This window comes from Pleuronectes platessa, chromosome 8 (assembly GCF_947347685.1).
Source record: "Pleuronectes platessa chromosome 8, fPlePla1.1, whole genome shotgun sequence".
NCBI classification, from domain to species: Eukaryota; Metazoa; Chordata; class Actinopteri; order Pleuronectiformes; family Pleuronectidae; genus Pleuronectes; species Pleuronectes platessa.
In genome coordinates, this window is record NC_070633.1 from 21545297 (window position 1) to 21562980 (window position 17684).

Here is a 17684-nt window from a genome sequence, read left to right on the forward strand (position 1 = left end):
TCTAAGTTTTCCCAATTATCTTTTTTTTTAATTAGTCTACTACCTCCCAACAGTCTCCTTATAAAACCACATTTAAATTCACTAGATCCAGAGTTTTATTTGGATCTGCATCAAATTCCACACACTCACAAATATCAGTTCTCTAAACAACGCCGAATTTTTTTCAACAAGATCCATCAATTATTATTGAAAAATGTTGCCTGTGCTTCCCTGACCCACTCCGAATGCTTCCACCAGCTTTATATAATAAACAAGGAAGAAAACTTAACCTCATTAACAGAGGTAAGATAAGTTAAGATAAGATAAGAAATAACTACTGATCCAAAAACCATGAAAATTCACTTGTGACAGCAACAGCCAGCTCAGAATCAGGTAAACAAGAGAATCAAAAATATAAAAAGGCAATCAAATATCAATTAAAAATGTATACAAATATATACATTTTTTATAAAGTACATTGCAAGGGCACAGGGTGATTGCAGTAGCAAGTAGAACATTGTTTGTACATAAATATAAGGACATTGAAATCTTCTCTTATCCCTACTACACAAACAAATAGGCTCTGCCACATAAACCACAATTTATCAACTTGATTTTTTACAGGTTTATAAATATACCTTGTTTATTACCTATCAGCTGCTGGTATGTAGGTTACATTGGACTTATTTAACCTATAGCTAGAGCGAGGCTAGCTGCTAAGGTAACCGGCTCATTTCTTCCTGGCTCTGACATAAGTGGTTCAAACCTTATGTTCTGAAAAGTGAAAGTTGGAAAGTATTCCTCTTAAGCTTCACGGAAAAAGTCTTTAAACTATGAGCTGCCAAAGGCCAAGAAAATTTATAAAATTCTATAATATTTTTTTTTTTTAAATATATGACATGGTTTATAGAAAAGGATTATCCTACAAGTTTTAGGCTGTTTGTCATTCGCTGCTAATGAAGTGTTGTTAGGAGTTGGTTGGGGTGGGGTGTCAGTGTTGCAAGAGGGAATAGGCACCGATCGAGCACACATAAGCATAAGTGTTGTTTCAGATGCTATATTTGAGCGTGAGGCTGCTGCTTATCTCACCGTGGGGTGTGATAGTGGCGAGGTGAGGGAGCTGGTGAATTCCTTGTGGATCCAGGCCGTGAACCTCGAGGTCTCAGCTCAGGAGCAGCCTGGGAGTTACAGAGAGAGCCGGGCCTCGAGGGGCGGGGGGGGGGGGGGAGGAGTTACAGAAATAGAAGGACCTCGGTGTGACTGCTTGTTTACCTTGTTGTCAACATTTTTGACTCGGCTCATTAACCTGTGCACTTGGGTGGAGCAGCACTCCATGTCCCTCTCTCTCTTTATCTCTCTCATGCACAAACACACAATTAATAACGATAACTACAGGCAAGAGTAAGCACATTGAACTGGAGCTAATGAACACGTGAATGAGACGGGGATTCGGGCGACGATCACACCTCAGGAGCAGGGAATGGATTTCTGCTGATGCCAGTTCACAGATCCACCCTGTGGCACTTTCCTCCAGTCTGATCCGTGGATATATTCATACGCTGTTCGCTGCAAGTCGGCTGGCTATTAAAATTGTTTTTTCATTTTCTATTATTGAGAGAGCATTGGTTGAAGTGAGGAGACAACCGTCTGCCCTCCGCCTCCGAGAGATGGGAGAGGAGAGGAGGCTCCATGTTCATCCCAGCTCCCCCCTCCTCGTGTCCCTCCCCCCCTTATCCTCATTACCCATGCAGCCTGCATCCTCGCTAAATTGTTTTGCATGACCTTTGCTACAGTAGCTCTAATTATTACCATCACACAGGCCCTGTAAGGCACACAGCTAATTATGTGGGATTTATCTGAAGGGACATTGGTGCCATTCTTCATAGACATGTCTTGGCTACCATCAGTGCGGGTGATCTAAACCCAGAATAAGGGCAATTTGAGTAATACAGTTAGAGTAATTAGAGTCACAATAATTACATGCATAGTTGTTATAACAATGAGCAGCAGGCTGTTAGTAATAGGGATCCAAATGAACTTGCTGCATGTATGCAATGCCTAATGTAATTGAGAGGAACAGCATTGTCAAAAAAAGAGCAAGGGTGAGAAGTGCCGTGCAATATGCATAATGACGTTATTACAGAGCCAGATTGTTGCTGTTTCCCTTCCCATTGCTCTGAAGTGATGTTTGACAGTGGTAGTTGAAAGATATATTTTCAAAGGCATTGTGGGATTACCCGTTAATGTAGGTACCAGGACCTCTAGTCATTGCATCTCATAAAGAGTTGTTACTAGAGGAAGCAATATTTTTCAAAGCTCCGACATGAATGAAGAGGGGCAGTTGGAGCTGTCTTTTGGCTGGCGGGCAACTCGTGTAATGAGCCTAAGAGGTTTCCAATTATTCCACTTGCGATCAAAAAGGAGACGGAGATTACTTCTCTTGCCTCTTTTTTCTTTGACATTTTACACAGTAACATCTTTTGATAGGGGCTGAGGGAGAGAGGAGAGGAGGAGAAAAAAGACTGCGAGCAGCTGATAGTCTTGAACAGGCTCCAGCAGAACAGTCGACTCTGTCTACCAGAGACAAAGCAGCGCTTTTACTGCTCGCAATTTTTTTCTCTTCTTTTTGGGGGGATGTGTGTTTATAATAAAACAACTTTTCCCGGAGCACGGTGCATTAGCTTTCTTTCGTTTGTCACCTGCACCCAACAGAACGGAGGCTTTTATATGACCACAGGCCTACGGCCGACTCGATGGCTGATTGCAGCCATATTTTTTCCACAGAGCTATTGTAAATTGTGAGCAGGCATGTTGGGTACTCACTCACTGCAGTTGTTTTCCTCCTCCGCTTAATAGTGTAAGTCATGTTCCACAGAATACAAAGGGTTGTATTTGATTGTGTACAGCTTTTTCTTCTCCTTTTCATTTATTAAATTCCCAGATTACAACTAAAAGCACATTAGATGCCCGGGGGTAACTAAAAGGATTTCTCCACCATAGGATATCAAACTGCATCAGCTCAAGAGGAATAAATGCTGAAAAAAACAAAAGATAAAATAATATTATGTACCACTGCACTGAGACAAAGACAACTCCTCCAATCTGCATCAGTGCAGATAAACATCCAGCCCTGAGATATGTTCTTGTAGATAAGAGCTTAGTGGGCAACACACATCTACACAAACAATCACAGACACAACAAGTGCACATAGCAGAGCTCCGATAAGCACAGTAAATTGCGTTGTATGTTGTTTATGGTGGCAGAACAAAAGGATTGAAGGTCTTCACTTCAGGAAATCAAGCTGTGGGAAGGAGGATGCAGGGACTGAGATGCGTTTCAATCGGATAGATTGGACTTCATAATATAGACGTAATTAGGGGGAAACGAGCTGTGTGCTGGAGGGTGTGTGTACGTGTGTGTACGTGTGTGTACGTGTGTGTGTACCTGAGGTCTGAGAATACAGCGCCATGCCTTCCCCTGTGGATCCACTGCGGGGGGAAGGACGCAGAGTTCCTCCGTCTGTTGCTGTTTTCCATGACCCTGTATATCCCCCCGCGGTGAAAAACGATGTTTGCCCCAAAAGATGGCCCTAATACAAATTAAATTAAATGAAGGCAGTGTGGCTAATCCCTGTGTGTTTCAGCCGCTGAAGCCCCCCCCCCCCCCCCCCCCCCCCTTACGAATGAGTGGGTCAAGCCCGCTGCATCTGGCCTCCTCTCCACTGGCTCCGCTCCCAAGCTGCTAGACTCCCAGTGCCTGATGGAGACGACAGCCGGCCCCTCTCCGACTTTCTGCCCTACTGCCACTGTACGTGTGTGTGTGTGTGTGTGTGTGTGAGTGTGTGTGTGTGTGTGTATTTCACACGTGGGCTTCACTGTACATTTCAGTCGTTATTCGCTTTCTGACTCACACACAGTCTTTAGTCCCTATGGCTTGTTTGTAGCTGGTTAATACGTTTCATACGTCTTCCTTCTCTTTGCTGAGGAGTAGATTTAACAAATGTTTAGTAAAAGCGTCGCACATTTTCACATCTCAGAGACACTGTGCTAAAGAGCACAGTAACGGGAAACAAACATTAGCGTCGGAGGTTGTTTTGCTCTGCCCGTGCCCCGATGGCAGCCTGTCACACTCCTGTTAACAAGCCGGATTTACAGATGCGGCGGTGATGTGCAAACAGCTAATACGCTGCTGTCAATCCCGGCGCTGACAGCTGCCTGGAAAGACCAAATTTGAAACGCTGGTAAACTGGATCAAAACGGTAACCCCATAGCCTGGTCACCGATAGGAGCAGCGGCCCTGTGACGTGAAACTAAAAGATCTTATCTGCCCATCTGTTTAATAAAAGGCCCACTCCCCTGATACGCAACCTGGCACCGAGCCCGATCGCTCACCCCTGCTCGGGGCCCCGGCTCCGTTTTGCCAAACAAAGTGTATCAACTTTGTTTTAGCAGCTGGTTGACACAGATATTGTGTTAAGGTGGATGTGGGTGAGACGGGCGGTTGGGTTTTTGATGAGCTGGAGTCTGAAGAACATGTTTGTACGTGTGTGTGTGTGTGTGTGCCGAGGGAATGCACATTTGTGTGTGTGTGTGTTGCGGATCTGAGCACCTGCACACATGCCCTTTGAAAAGCTCCATCACCCCTCCATCCAGCCAACACACCGAGTAAACACGGTTTGTTTGAGCGAGTGGCCCGGGGTAGTTGGATTAATGAGCGCTGATGAAGTTCCACTCGTATCTGGGTGCTGCCGCCCTATTTGCTGGAGTGGCTGTGATGTGGTAGTGTGTCTGGAGGCGGTGACTCATTCCCTTTACCCAGTGTCAGATTAAGGCATGTCAATAAACAGACCCACTCAATCCATCTCCGAGTGACTGCATCCGCTCACAGAGCCTCCCAGTCTGTAATGAACTGCTGCAAATCTCCATCCGGCTAAAATGTCTGGAAAGATGCCTTGTCACAGTCTGTGGGAGAAAAAAACAAGGAGGGCGGGAGAAAGTGAGGGAGACAGAGAGACTCCGGCTGCACAGACGTGACTGGCAGCCACCTTTAAGCCGCTAAGAGAAAATGTACCGAGCCGCGCTCCACCATGTTGTAGAGTGCAAACAAATCAGCTCTCCTCCTCACAGACTCACACGTCTCCCGCGTCCTGCCGTCCAAGTCACTGGGTTAAATAAATAAAAAAAAAATTAAGTTTACTGATTTCAAAAAAGTAATGCTGTTTATTCAGTCACTGCTCTCATGCAAGCGTTTAAAGGGGGAAATGTGTTTACATAATCTGCAGTGTTTCTGAATGTTTATTTTTAAGGCCCGGCCCAGGGGAGGTGGGAGAAAACCTTTGGGAATTTCCGTGTGCGCTAATTTAGCGTGCCCCTCTTCCCCCTCTACACGGGCTAATATAGGGCACGAGCAAAGAGGGGAAATGCTATCGAGTAATTCTCTTAGAAAAATTAAATGGCTGCTCAAACCTTGTTTGTTTGTAATGCTTATTCCCAGAGGCCCCTCGACAACACCAAATCTTCCAGGATTAGATGTTACCCACATTGTTTTCTTGTCTGTCAAAAAAACATAAAGAGTCCCATCTACCTCTCTCTTGTGGCGTCACACACACGGATAACGGATTTTTGGATGATAGGAGGGTGAAAACTTTTCGGTCTGACATCCAAATTAAAGAAAATCCCTCAAGACTCGACCAAAGGGGAAGTTCCTGCTACTCGGTTTGATTGGGCTCCACAGGCTTTAAGAAAACTAAGCCGATTTCTTTAAGGAAACAGCGAACGCAGTGAAGTCTCTTTCCTCCCTCCCCCCTTTTTTACTATGTAAAACCACAAATCCTTATCTCGCCGAGGTTCTCAGGTTCTCTTTCTGACTTGCAGATAGAATCAGTCTGAAAACACACACAGGCCTGGACGCTGAACAGGTGTTAAACGAAACCCTACCCAGCCCTAATGGGCCGGGTGACGCTGGAGACCTTATTCATCCCTAGTGGACACTATAACTCCGTCTGAAAGGATTAAAAGCACCAGCCGTGTCTCTAAAGACAAAGACCAAACAAAAACACCGGGCCAGGAAGCCCCACAACCAGCGACAGTTTGAGACATGTTGGGCCTGAGCAGTGATTCCCTGGTTAGACAACAGCTCTGACTTAAGCCTCTTTAGCATCAGCCGACTCCGCTGGAATGCAGGCGTCTGCAGAGGGGGTCTATTATTTAAAATCTTTTCATCATGCTGAAAGGGAGGGAAATAGCTTTGACGTTGAGTAGCTCATGAATAATCAATGTTGTTTCTATCAATGTATGTATAATTAATCACATATCTACTAACTGGACTTCTGTGGAGCCTGTCGGCCTGAGTGACACGGAGACTTGTCTGGACGATTGTCTCCGTTTCAGAATAGAAGACAGCTGCATGATCTGCAGTTTCCTACGCGGGGGTGATGCAGGTGGAGCGATCCGTGGCTGTAGTACGTTGTCTGTTTTCCTCGGCTCCTCTGAGAGCAGGGGGGGGGGGGGGGGGGGGTTGTTTTGGGTCAAGTGGACGAGTATTTGTTTGATTTCACACAGGAAGGCAAGAAAAAAGGAGGAGGAAATGCCAGCAGGAAGTGGTGGTGTGTTTACGTATCTGTTTCATTGTCTCTCAGAGAAGCTGTTACTTAATTTGTTGAAACAATACTCAACACAAGGACACCAGTGACCTCATAATAGCTCTTAATTCACCCGGTTTATTTTTCTTGTCCGGCCACAGAGACGACAGAAACGCAGGAACCACAGCAGGCGCGTGGAAGCTTTTAAAAGCCGTCTCTCCACAGAATCACTCACTTTCATAACATGATTGATTTCCAGATGGGCTACCGGGTTTGGGTTGAATTGATGGGTGATGAAGTGAAATGATGCAGAGAATGTGGCAGGTTATTTGTCACACATGTAGCCCTCTGTCACAATTGATTGTGTATAATTTGAGTTTGCAGGGGAGCCAGTTGATATTAAATGGTAACAAGTCTGTGTATTCATCACGGCGGGCCCCCGTTAGCAGGCAGAAATAGAAAATGTAATCTCATCCACAACCAGGGCTGTGCCTCAGGCACTCTTTCACCCTTTTTACCACTGATCCTCCCTTAGGGGCCGTGCCCTCTCTAAAGGAAGAGGGAAATCTATAATCTAGCAGATGGCAGAGCATCTATGGGAAATTCGATAATCGGGAAGAAGCTGGTGATGATGGTCGCTGAAGTAGAGGGCAGAGAAGTGGATGTGGAGGAGGGTTATGGCAGCTCAGGGGCCGAAGAGCAGTTTTATTCCTCCTCACACGGTGAACAGAATATAAACCCACTCGGAGGGTGAGCTTTGGTGGTCTATGTCTTCGTCATGGGTGTCATACAGACTGAATGTGAGCGGCTGGGTGTCGACCCGGAGGCGTGGTGGTCGGGCGCCAGCACAGCCGTGCAACTCGGGGATTGTTGGAGCAGTGCCTTTGTAGGGAAGCAGAAAGAGAGAGTCTGTGTGTGCAAGAATGTAAATGTGCAAGAGGCTCCGAGTGAAGCATTTCTTTTCATAGACACAGTGGATAGGATGAGAAAGTCGCCGCTTCACACACTCACACAGACACACACACACACACACACAGACACTTATAAACTCCTCCGCATCCTCACTGCAAAATCACATGGGAGCTGGGGAGTACGTGGATGTATTAACAGCCATTTTCATCCTTCGTCTGTTTAAAAAAAAAACTAAAACATCTCTATTCTTTTCACAACCATACCTTCCCTTTTCATTTTTTTAATTGTGTTGATTTGTCCTGTAAACCCTCTGGATCTCTTTCCTCCCCCCCACCCCCCTCCCTTTCAACAATGGGATATCAATAACAAGGCACATTATGTGTAACATTTCCTTCCGGGACCGAGGGGAGTCCATGAGGAAGCTGCTTAACAATAAACTGAGGCACAACCTTCCGACTGCACAAACACAGAACCGGGGGCAGCAAAATTCGATCCGACAGTTTTAATTGATTCCGTCTCGTCTGTTGCTCTGTACGGTCAAACTGTGCGTTTTCACTGTGGCAGTGAGAGCATTTTGTGTCCACAACAATCACGGGTGGATGTTTTCTGTCAGTTAAATTGATGACTTTAAAGAGCTGCATCCATGACAGACATGAAACACTCACTTGTGTAATCGAGTTTTCATGATGGTCCTAGATGCAGTCTTGTGCATCCCGCCCCACCCCCTGCATGAGTGCATCTTATTTCTGAGCAATTAAGCTCATAGGCAGTAAATAGAGTTTATGTAACGCATTTATGTTCAAGCATCATTTTGGTTTTTGATGTCAGTTTAAAATAACATCTTTTGAGGAAGAACAGACCAACTTTTGCATCCTTTTTCTACATTGCATGTTATTAAGTGCATGTGAATGCAACTGTCCATATTTCCCTAACTTGCATCCTTTTAAAAAATGTACTGTGCATTGTCAGCCACGATGATGCATACAGTGGGGCAGCTGTATGACATTTTTTTTCTCTCTCTCTTTCTCTCCTATCTGTGTGACATCTGCTGAACTTGTCGGGTGTTTACTGGTGTAACAACTGGTGTCTTCACTCCCCCCAACCCCTCCTCTCCTCTCTGCCGCTCCCCATGCCCCCACACAATGAATACACTTGCATCCAGACTACAGAACCAATTGTCACGCTGGGAGGAAGGCAAATCAAATCTTACGGCAGCAACTAGGCGAGGAGATTGCTTTTCCTCTCAGTGGCAGAGCGGCGAGCCCGTCGTCCCCGCGCCTCAGGTTTTACTGAAGAGAAAGAAGCACAGGGTGAAAAGGGGAAAGCCACTGGGCTGCAGCAGCTGGACCGCACGTCTCCCGCAGGTCAAGTCTCACCCATTTCCTCCCATCCTCGCCCTCTCTCTCGCCACTCTCTTTCCACTTCCCTCCCCACTCATCTCAACACTACCTATCAGTCACCAGGCGGCACCGGGGACTGCATTCCTCCCTCCAGTCCCCCAGATGAAACGGAACAATAATTATGGAGATAGAGTTGCTCTGGCCGCCAAACTGGGGCCACTCAGATCACAACAACACATTGTCCAACCTGATTAAGTAGCCATTTGTGGCATCTTCGCTGTAGCTAAGCAGTCCTCATCATCTTGCCTGAAACTTGACCTCCCGCAAGATATATTGACATGTCCTCCAGTTTGAGGTCAATCAGAAACGTGGGGGAAGACATTACATTTCTTTACAGGAAGCCTGCATACGCTAATGCATCCCATTCTTCAACTGAATAGGCGGTGTTGACTGAATAATCGGTGCCTCAGGTTATGCCCCGAAGTGTTGGAGTATTTGTTTTATCCCACTGACAATTCCGGAATCTACCAAATGTGGTTATCTCCACTGAATCCTTGGATCAATGAAAAGCTGCCGTGTTGAATATGAGCTGGAGGGGAGGAGACGGGTCTGCAAAAACACTGAATGGTGGAATATTAGTCTCCTTTGGATGAACCGGCTACACACTTAAGAGGGCTCCATGTAAAACTCCTGAGAGAGAATTGCATTATGGAAAGTACAGTTCCATTTCAGGACTGGAACAACTTGAGAGCAGGGTCATATACTGCTGTCCTTTTTCTGCCCGTGCTCACACGGAATCTACCAACCAAACCAATTACAGGCGGCATTCAGAGTGACATTCACAAGAAATGTTCTATCTTGTCTTTTAAATGAAGTTTTCCCCTTGTTACTCATGCCTTGCATTTTCATTAGGCTCTCACCGGATGCGCAGCCACTGTAGAAGATGAGGCAGTTTAATTCATGTTCCCTGGAACCAAAGTGGAGCCCAGGTGGAACATATAGTATTTGCAATCACAGTACATGATGCACTATTCATGTAGACAGACTTATAGATAGAGGGCAGGTGGGCGGGCAGACAAATGGATAGCTGCAAAAAAGATTATTTCATAAAATCACAGACTTCTTTCTGAAATAAGGAATATAAAATACGAGTGAAATAATGTATGTTCTATATTAATATCTAAATAATAAATTCCAACATTTTTAATTCATGATTAAACTGAGTTTCAGTGGGTTGCCGCTGCCTTTACCTTTGATATTTAATGGAGTCAAGCTGAACAGGAACAAAAGGAGTCAGGGGTAATACAAGAGAACAAACATGTGCTCCAAATTAAGGGCTAATAATAAAATGTTAATTAAATCCTTTTTTATAAATTATCTTCTCTGTAGTAATGAGTGAGAGTTTAATTAGGGGTAAATGATAGAAAAAAAAGGAGATGGAATGATGCTAACCTTCGGCACAAAGACATTGCATCATAATTCAGCAAAACCCCACTCAGAGGCCTGGCCTTGCATTGTTGCTTATCATTACATAATCGTCCTGCAAAAACACAATTAAGACTAAATGAGGTGAGATGGAGAACAGCAGCTTCTGTACTTATGCACTTTGCAGAATATTGAAAGATAAATGCACCTCCGACAGACACGAAGCTCCCTGCAACAGAGGAGACAAGAACGGCGTCAGCAGCAGTCAGATAATAACGCTGCACAGCGTATATGTTGTCTTAGGAGCCAAGAGATAATGGCATCAATACCAAGAATCCAGACAAACAAGGACATGCATTTAGTAGCATTAACAAGCTTTTACATTTTTCATAGACTGCAAACAGGTCAGGGGCGCTATTTGCCAAAGGTAAACACCAGACACTGGCAGCTGTAATATGCCAGCATGATTCTTATTTATTTATGTATTTATTTCAGCAGCGATCCAAGACGACCGGGACTAATGTTTGACATTTCTCCTGCAGCTGCATCCACGCTGTTTAGACTCTGTGGCTATGCGGAAAAAGTTCAAAATATTCAACCCAGTTAAAGTCCAATAAGGACGGTGAGCTCTGTTTGTGTGACGGTGCTGTGCGGGACCACTGCTCCCCTGAATATGGAGCCCACTTGATAATCAGCCACTGCTTTCTTCCGTGCCTACATTAACCTTTCTTATCTCGGGGGTGACTTTTCCCACATTGTTTGGATATCTGTACTGTAGACTTCCCTCGGAGAGTAAACCAGCGACTCGCGGCCGTTATCAGGACTCACTATCTGCCCCGTGGAATTTAAAGTGAAGGCTCTGCTTTCCCTCTGCCGAAAACACCTGCATCTTATCAAACTTTGTGGAAAGGGTCGTATCCTGTCTTTTCACAGGAGCTGGGAGAGTCCTTTGAGAGGCCCTGATACCCTTTGGCCTTCTGACATCTTACCTGGTGCGACTTGATGCTTGGCAGATGCAGGAGGCGGCGACCTGCTCGGTGTACACTGCCTCCTCTGTCCGCGCGCTGTTACTCATCAGACATCCCCCCCCCCCCCGCTAAATAAATGTTTTAAATAAACGAATGTAGGATGCCTTTGAACTGTGTTCTCTAATGTGGGTCAGAGATCTATCGTATGCATATTCCGAAGAACCCTTTTCATCTGCAATTGCGGAGTTAAGATTCCCCCGGTACACTCTTAATTTCATCTACTTCTCTCGCAGTTATTTATTTAATATTTCTACATTAATGTCTCCTCGAACATGGTCAAAGTGAAGAGTTCAGAGAAGAAAAAAAAAAGGGAAACTTTTCTTCTCCCTCTGTCTGCACGATGGTCTGTCCTCCCTAATGACGACATTTTTAAAGATGGTGGGCTGAGGTGTTGGGGGGGGGGGGGCAAGGGGTGTAGAGCGGGGCGGCTGAGGAGGAGGAGGAGGAGGAGGAGGAGGAGAGAGGCTGCGCTCACTGCAGCACTCTCCACAGCTCTTAGCTCCCAGTCAGCCTCTCTGTGTGTGTGTGCTTTGAGAGAGAATAGGATACAGCCGTATTAAATCCGAGGCTGCTCACCGGGGCCTTTGTGTAAAATAACATTTCTACTGAAAGCCAATTACTGGTAACATTATTTTGCTTGCTTCCATTATTAAAAGTACCTCTCTCTCTCTCTCTCCCTCTCTGTTGCACCCCATCATCCCTCAACCACAACCCTCCCACCCCCATGCCACCCATTTACCCCCCCCTCTCCCCCCCCACCACCACCCCCTGCATCGCTCTCTTACAGACGGAGAATTATTCCATTGACGCCAGTTACGTGAACAGCAGAGCCCACCTCATTAAAAGGTATGTCTTGATTAGGAATTGTTACCAGCACCTCGTTACCATTGTTATCTGTAATTGCTTTATCTAATGAGTGCACAGCTACCGTTGCAGCTAAATGTCTTCCCGCGTGTTTTTTCATTCAGTGTAATTGCAATGAGGAGGATAAGATTCGGGGATAAATATTATTCTGCACAAAACGTTTAGGAGACACTTGTTGAAAAGAGCCACAAACTCATACTTTCAGATTATGAGATTACACAGAGCGGTGGAATCTGCGAGCAGCGGTTACAGATAACCTTATTACACTCCTCATTGGCAACACATGTGGCTCGTGCACTTAATGATTCAATTCAATTCAAGGCATTTCTCCACTGTTCGCCAAGACTTTATGTCCTTTCTCTTCCTTGGGTGAGTAGTGAAGAATAAACATCTCCATTGTGCATTGTTATTCAGTCCACCTGGACAAAGATATGAGAAAGGTTTGCAGGAATGCAGGACTGGGGGGGTCGGGATAGGGGGTCATACAATAATACCCTGCAGCCGTGGAGGTTTTTGTCACCAGGCTGTCTTCAAAAACTACAATTCTCCCATTTTACCCGCAGCCACGGAACATTCCTGGCTTCCTTTTGTTTGAGGCCATCCCCGGTCTTTTGAAAAGCCATTATGGCAATTTCCCACCCAAAAGATTCCCTTGCATTAATGTAAACAAAGAGCATTCAAGTGTGGGCCTCCGCAGCACACTACAAAGAAATCCCCTCAGGAGCCAGTAAGCCTATGGTCTGGGACAGGTGCAATTACAGTGATAACATCAGAGAGCCAGCATTACCTCCACTGCTCTCCTCTCTCCCAGGCTGGGGAATGTGAGGCTGGGGGAATGCAGCCTCCTCGTCCTGTCCCTCTTCTCCTCCTCCTCAACCTTCCTCTTTGTTTGTACACATTTGTTTCCCGCCTATTCTTCTCTTACCTCCCTCGCTCCCCTCTCACAAACTCATTCATATATTTTTCCTCACGCAAGAACACATGCTCATATATTCACCCCTATTTAGTGTTGTTTGTAAAGCAGAATTTGTTCCAGTGGGATAGAAATCAAATGAAGGGAAATCATGCTGTTACTGTGCAGCTGTTGATTGTGCACCACGCCACCCCACCCTCTTTATTGACTGTGAGCCCCAAACAAGACAGATGCTCAGTTTGTATGCTCCCAGCGTTTCCTGCATCCATCTTCCTTCCAGGAATTCCTGATTACTGCAGTATTTGTTTGATTCTAGTGAGTGAGTGCCTCCTGTTTGTTCAGTCCCACGTCCTTGAAGTCAGAGCATCCATCCAAAATGTCCCCGTCTGAAACGGGCTGTAACTGCTGTGCTAGTATCTGTGAAGGTAAAAAAAAGAGAAAAAACTCCATGTAATCCCCCAAAAAAGCCTCTCAACAGATTTAAACCTTCCTCTTATTTCATGGTTACCTCAAGCGAGGCTGGAGTGGGCCTTTTTGATCTTTGCAAAGCACCACACGTTTTTGCAAAGATTTATCCTAAAAAGAAATTACCATTCATCTGTTTGGAATTCACGGAACTGACTCGCGTAAAAAGGGCACGGAATTCAGAGGAAGGACGTAAAAAGGGGACGGACGTAGAGACGGACAGCTCGTCACAAACCATCAGAGACGAGGGGACGGAGGAGAGCGTGTGAGACAAGGCGACGTGACAGTTAATCAACATCTTCCCTCTCCCCCCTCCTGGCCCCCATGTAGCACGTCGACATTCAAGGACCTGGAGGGGAACAGTCTGAAGGACAGCGGTCATGAGGAGAGCGACCAGACCGACAGTGAACACGATGTCCAGAGAGGACACTATGTTGACACTGCTGTGAATGACGTGCTGAACATGACTGTCCCCCCCAACGTTTGCCAGCTGCCCGACCAAGGTAAGAAACTCCGTGCCTCAGTGTGTCTGAGTGTGTGTTTGTGTGTTTGTGCGTGCACTGTGGGGGTTTAGAGTTTTGCAAAATCCTTTGGAGTATGTTTTTGCCAATTTCCAGATAAGACCAATGTGTATTTTTGTGTGCACTCGAGTCTGTTTTCAAGCCTCCAGAGCATCTTTTAAGGTGCATTATGCCCATTGCTGCTTCAGAAGTGCACGTATGAATAACAACACAGTTTCTTTTTTCATCTTTGATGTCCTAGCAGAGCAGCAAATGTGAGGGATCTCTGACAGCCCAGGCTACCCTTTGATACAGGCTCAGGCAAACATTATTGACTGATAGCAGCCATGTCAGCTCGTGAAGCCGGGGCCTGACTTCAGATCTGCTTGAATGGCAGCAATTAGGCTCACGAAGGTAGAAGGTGGAAATCTACATATTCCACGTGGCCTCATCCATTATTCAGAGGGATCATTTAGCAGGGAATTAATGTTGATGTTTCATTTCTGACTCACCGTTTAAAAAGACATCCACTCGGTTGGCAGAAGTCAGTTTGAGGGTCATGTTCATTCTTAACTACTGCCACTCAGACGCAGGGAGACAGTGGGTCAGTAAGAGGCAGAGCGGAGAGCGCAGGATAAAGCCGTCTGGAGCAGAGCAGGATGTTACTATATGCACCTGAGGGTATTTACTGAGCTCAAAGGAAACACCGCATGCACAGGTGCAGCGGCTCAGCCGAGCACGAGAGCCAGCGTGTGTGAAAATTGCAGGATGACTCACATTCATTTTAATCTGGGTGAGCAGGAAACACCGGACATTTTATTTTTAAAGCACACACTCTCGAGGACAGCACGTACAGAACTATACGTTTTTTTTTTTTTTGTTGTGCTCCAGTTTGGGAACTTGTGCCAAATTTAGTTTTTCCTTCCCTCAGTTCACATCCACACAATTCGGCTTCCTTCCCTTTTCTACTCGCACTGCCCCAGTGAGCCAGTCTGCTCCCTCACTCACTCACTGCTTTCTTCCTCCTCAGCTCGTATAGAGAATCCATTTTAATGAGCGAGAGAGATAACGAAAAAGAAACCCTACTTTATAAAAATGCATAAAGGAATGAAGATTATGTTTTTTTTTTTTTTTTCCTAAATTATTTATCTATCTATTTTTATCAGTGGGCTGTGAAGTGTGTGGGTGCGGTTGAAGAATCAGTAATAGTCACGTGTCGGCTCATCCTGGTCTCGGTTGTATTTAACTGAGCAAACGCTTCACTTGGATCAGTTTAGCTGTTGACGTTCTTGGACCTAGAAGCAATAACATGAGACAACGTGCACTTTTCAGGATGGAGTCATATGTACTTCCTGCATGGCCGATAACAATTCACTGATATGAGACTTCCACAAGCATGCGTATTGCAGATATCAAAACCTTATTTATGTTTACATTGTACGCATGAGAACAAATCGTATTGGTACATTTCTTTCTCCCCTATATTTGTATCGGTATCATAACACCATGAAATCTCTATTTCCTGGGCTTTACCTTTTAAGAGAAATACATATATCACATGAGCTGTATATGTAAAGAACGCTGCAGGTGTCTCTGGGTCAGACACGTTCACACTACCAGGGATAATCTCCATGGATTCAGGCAAGCGGCGGGATGGAGATAGAGCACAGACTTTACATATAGATTCCGCTGCAGTGTGTTTGTTAACAGCACATCAACACCTGCGTCTGGCCTTTAATGGCATCCTCTATGTGAATGGTTTCTCTTCTCATCCTGAGACATTTGTATTCTTCCTTCATTTTGTGCCTGTCGCGTGTTACCCACTCACTTACGGTGAATTCTCGGGACACTATCCCCCCCCCTGTGTTCTCACATGGCAGGGAAAACCCTCTGGAACATGTGAGGAACTGACTGTGACATGTGCGTTCTCACACGTAACCCGTTCAGGAGCTAATCTGGAGACCAGTGCACGTCTTGAAGCAGCCGTATATATATATTTATACAGGACCCTGGAGTATGGTGACACTTCGAATCAGGTTGCACTGGTTGTTTTCCCTCGGTGGCATCGGACGGTAATGAAGAGTGAATCTGCTGACTATCGGTTTGCCAGCCGTAATTACTTCACAACCTGCAAAAGTTCCTCTTAGAAAAAGAAAGCTGCACGCCGACAGGTCGTCTGGTTGTGAGATCTCATTATTGGAGACAATTAGAAATGATGTACATGGAGAATATTACAAGTGGGGAGAGCTCTCTCCGGCAGCTCCTTTTTTTTCATTAACACCACCGATGATTGTATCTGTTTCAGCAAAATGGATGCATGCCTCCTGAATGTGTAATGCGGCTCCACACTGCTGGTAAACACAGCAAGAGGCTATTACACAGCGCTGCCCATTGTTTTGACCAGGAGAGGAAAGATGATAACAAAGTATCTGTTTGGAATTACAATTAGATGGTTTGTTATTGGCTTTCCCTTTCTCTTCTTCTATTTTTCATATCGGGGTCAGCTGCACGCTCACACTTTTGGCCCGGCCGCTCTCTCTCAATCCCGACTTCACAAAATGGCTTCGGCCGAACCTTTCCTCCCTTTGTTTTGAAAGTCAGTCATCAGCAGTGGTCACACCAGAGAGTAATGAGGGTTTATAATTATTAAATGAATTGACCAAAGATCCTTACACGGGCAGAAATGTAATGACAGAGCAAATGAAATCGCCCCTCTATTACCGTCTCAACGGTCTAATTACATGGTTAGAAGGCACGGTGGGAGGATTTTTTACATCGTCAGATTTTCGTTCTGTGCCTCCTCAAGAGAACAGTAGCCTCCTCTTCATTTCCCTCAGTGGAAGCTGAGTGCAGCGGCAGAAATAGAACAGTTTCGTGTTGTAAGATATGAGAACCGCGGCGGTTGCGGTCATGCGACGGTGCGGTTCTTACTTTGAGCTCATCTGTCTTAATCGGAGGAAAATGGACACTATCGGCTACTTGTGAGTGAATGGAGGCGATTGTCAGAAAACAAAGAGGCTTGTTCACTCAACACCCCGCTGCTCAGATGTCTTCTGGGACTCACTCTGTTGTACAGTGCGTCTCTCCTGCCAGCGACGGCAGAAAACAAGTTGAGAGACTGCAATTGCCAAAGGACGACGGCACACACACGAGCCGAGTATGTATGTGTGTGTGTGTGTGTGTGTGTGTGTGTGTGTGTGTGTGTGTGTGTGTGTGTGTGTGTCATTATTGTTCTGTCCGGTCGTGTTGATAAGTGCTGAGTACAAAGGGAAGCTGGAAGGGGGGAAGGAGGGAGGTTTATGCTCTCAGGCTTTTACAGTGCAAATGTTTACAGTTCCCAGTGCCACGTACCAGTGTTGTTTGCCCCGGAGACGAGTCGTTACCTCCACACAAAGACCCCGCCTCCACGTCATCACCGTGGGCTTTCATGTGGGAATCCATTCAGCTGCTAACTCACCCGCCGCCGTCCTCTCTGTGTCAGTACAGGACTTTGATATTTGGCTGTCGTCCACTACGCTTATGCTTTCTTTTCCCCTTGACTGATGCGGTTTCAACAGCGCTATTCATTATTCCTGCACCAGCCACGACCAAGGTAACTTTCAGCGAAGTGCCCGTGAAGAGATTTCAGAGTTAAATCTGAGCGAATGCCTCTTTGTTGAATCCCCTCCAAGAATCTA

General features: G+C 45.7%; 1 protein-coding gene across 2 annotated transcripts in view; it reads left to right on the forward strand.

Moving 5' to 3' along the window:
• Nucleotides 1-17684, forward strand: part of pcdh19 (protocadherin 19) — a 54185-nt gene that overhangs the window by 17166 nt on the left and 19335 nt on the right. For both annotated transcript variants that reach the window (XM_053429544.1, XM_053429545.1), the window contains exons 3-4: nucleotides 12053-12111; nucleotides 13838-14010. In XM_053429544.1, the coding sequence (XP_053285519.1) occupies nucleotides 12053-12111; nucleotides 13838-14010 (232 nt within the window). The remainder of the gene's footprint in view (nucleotides 1-12052; nucleotides 12112-13837; nucleotides 14011-17684) is intronic.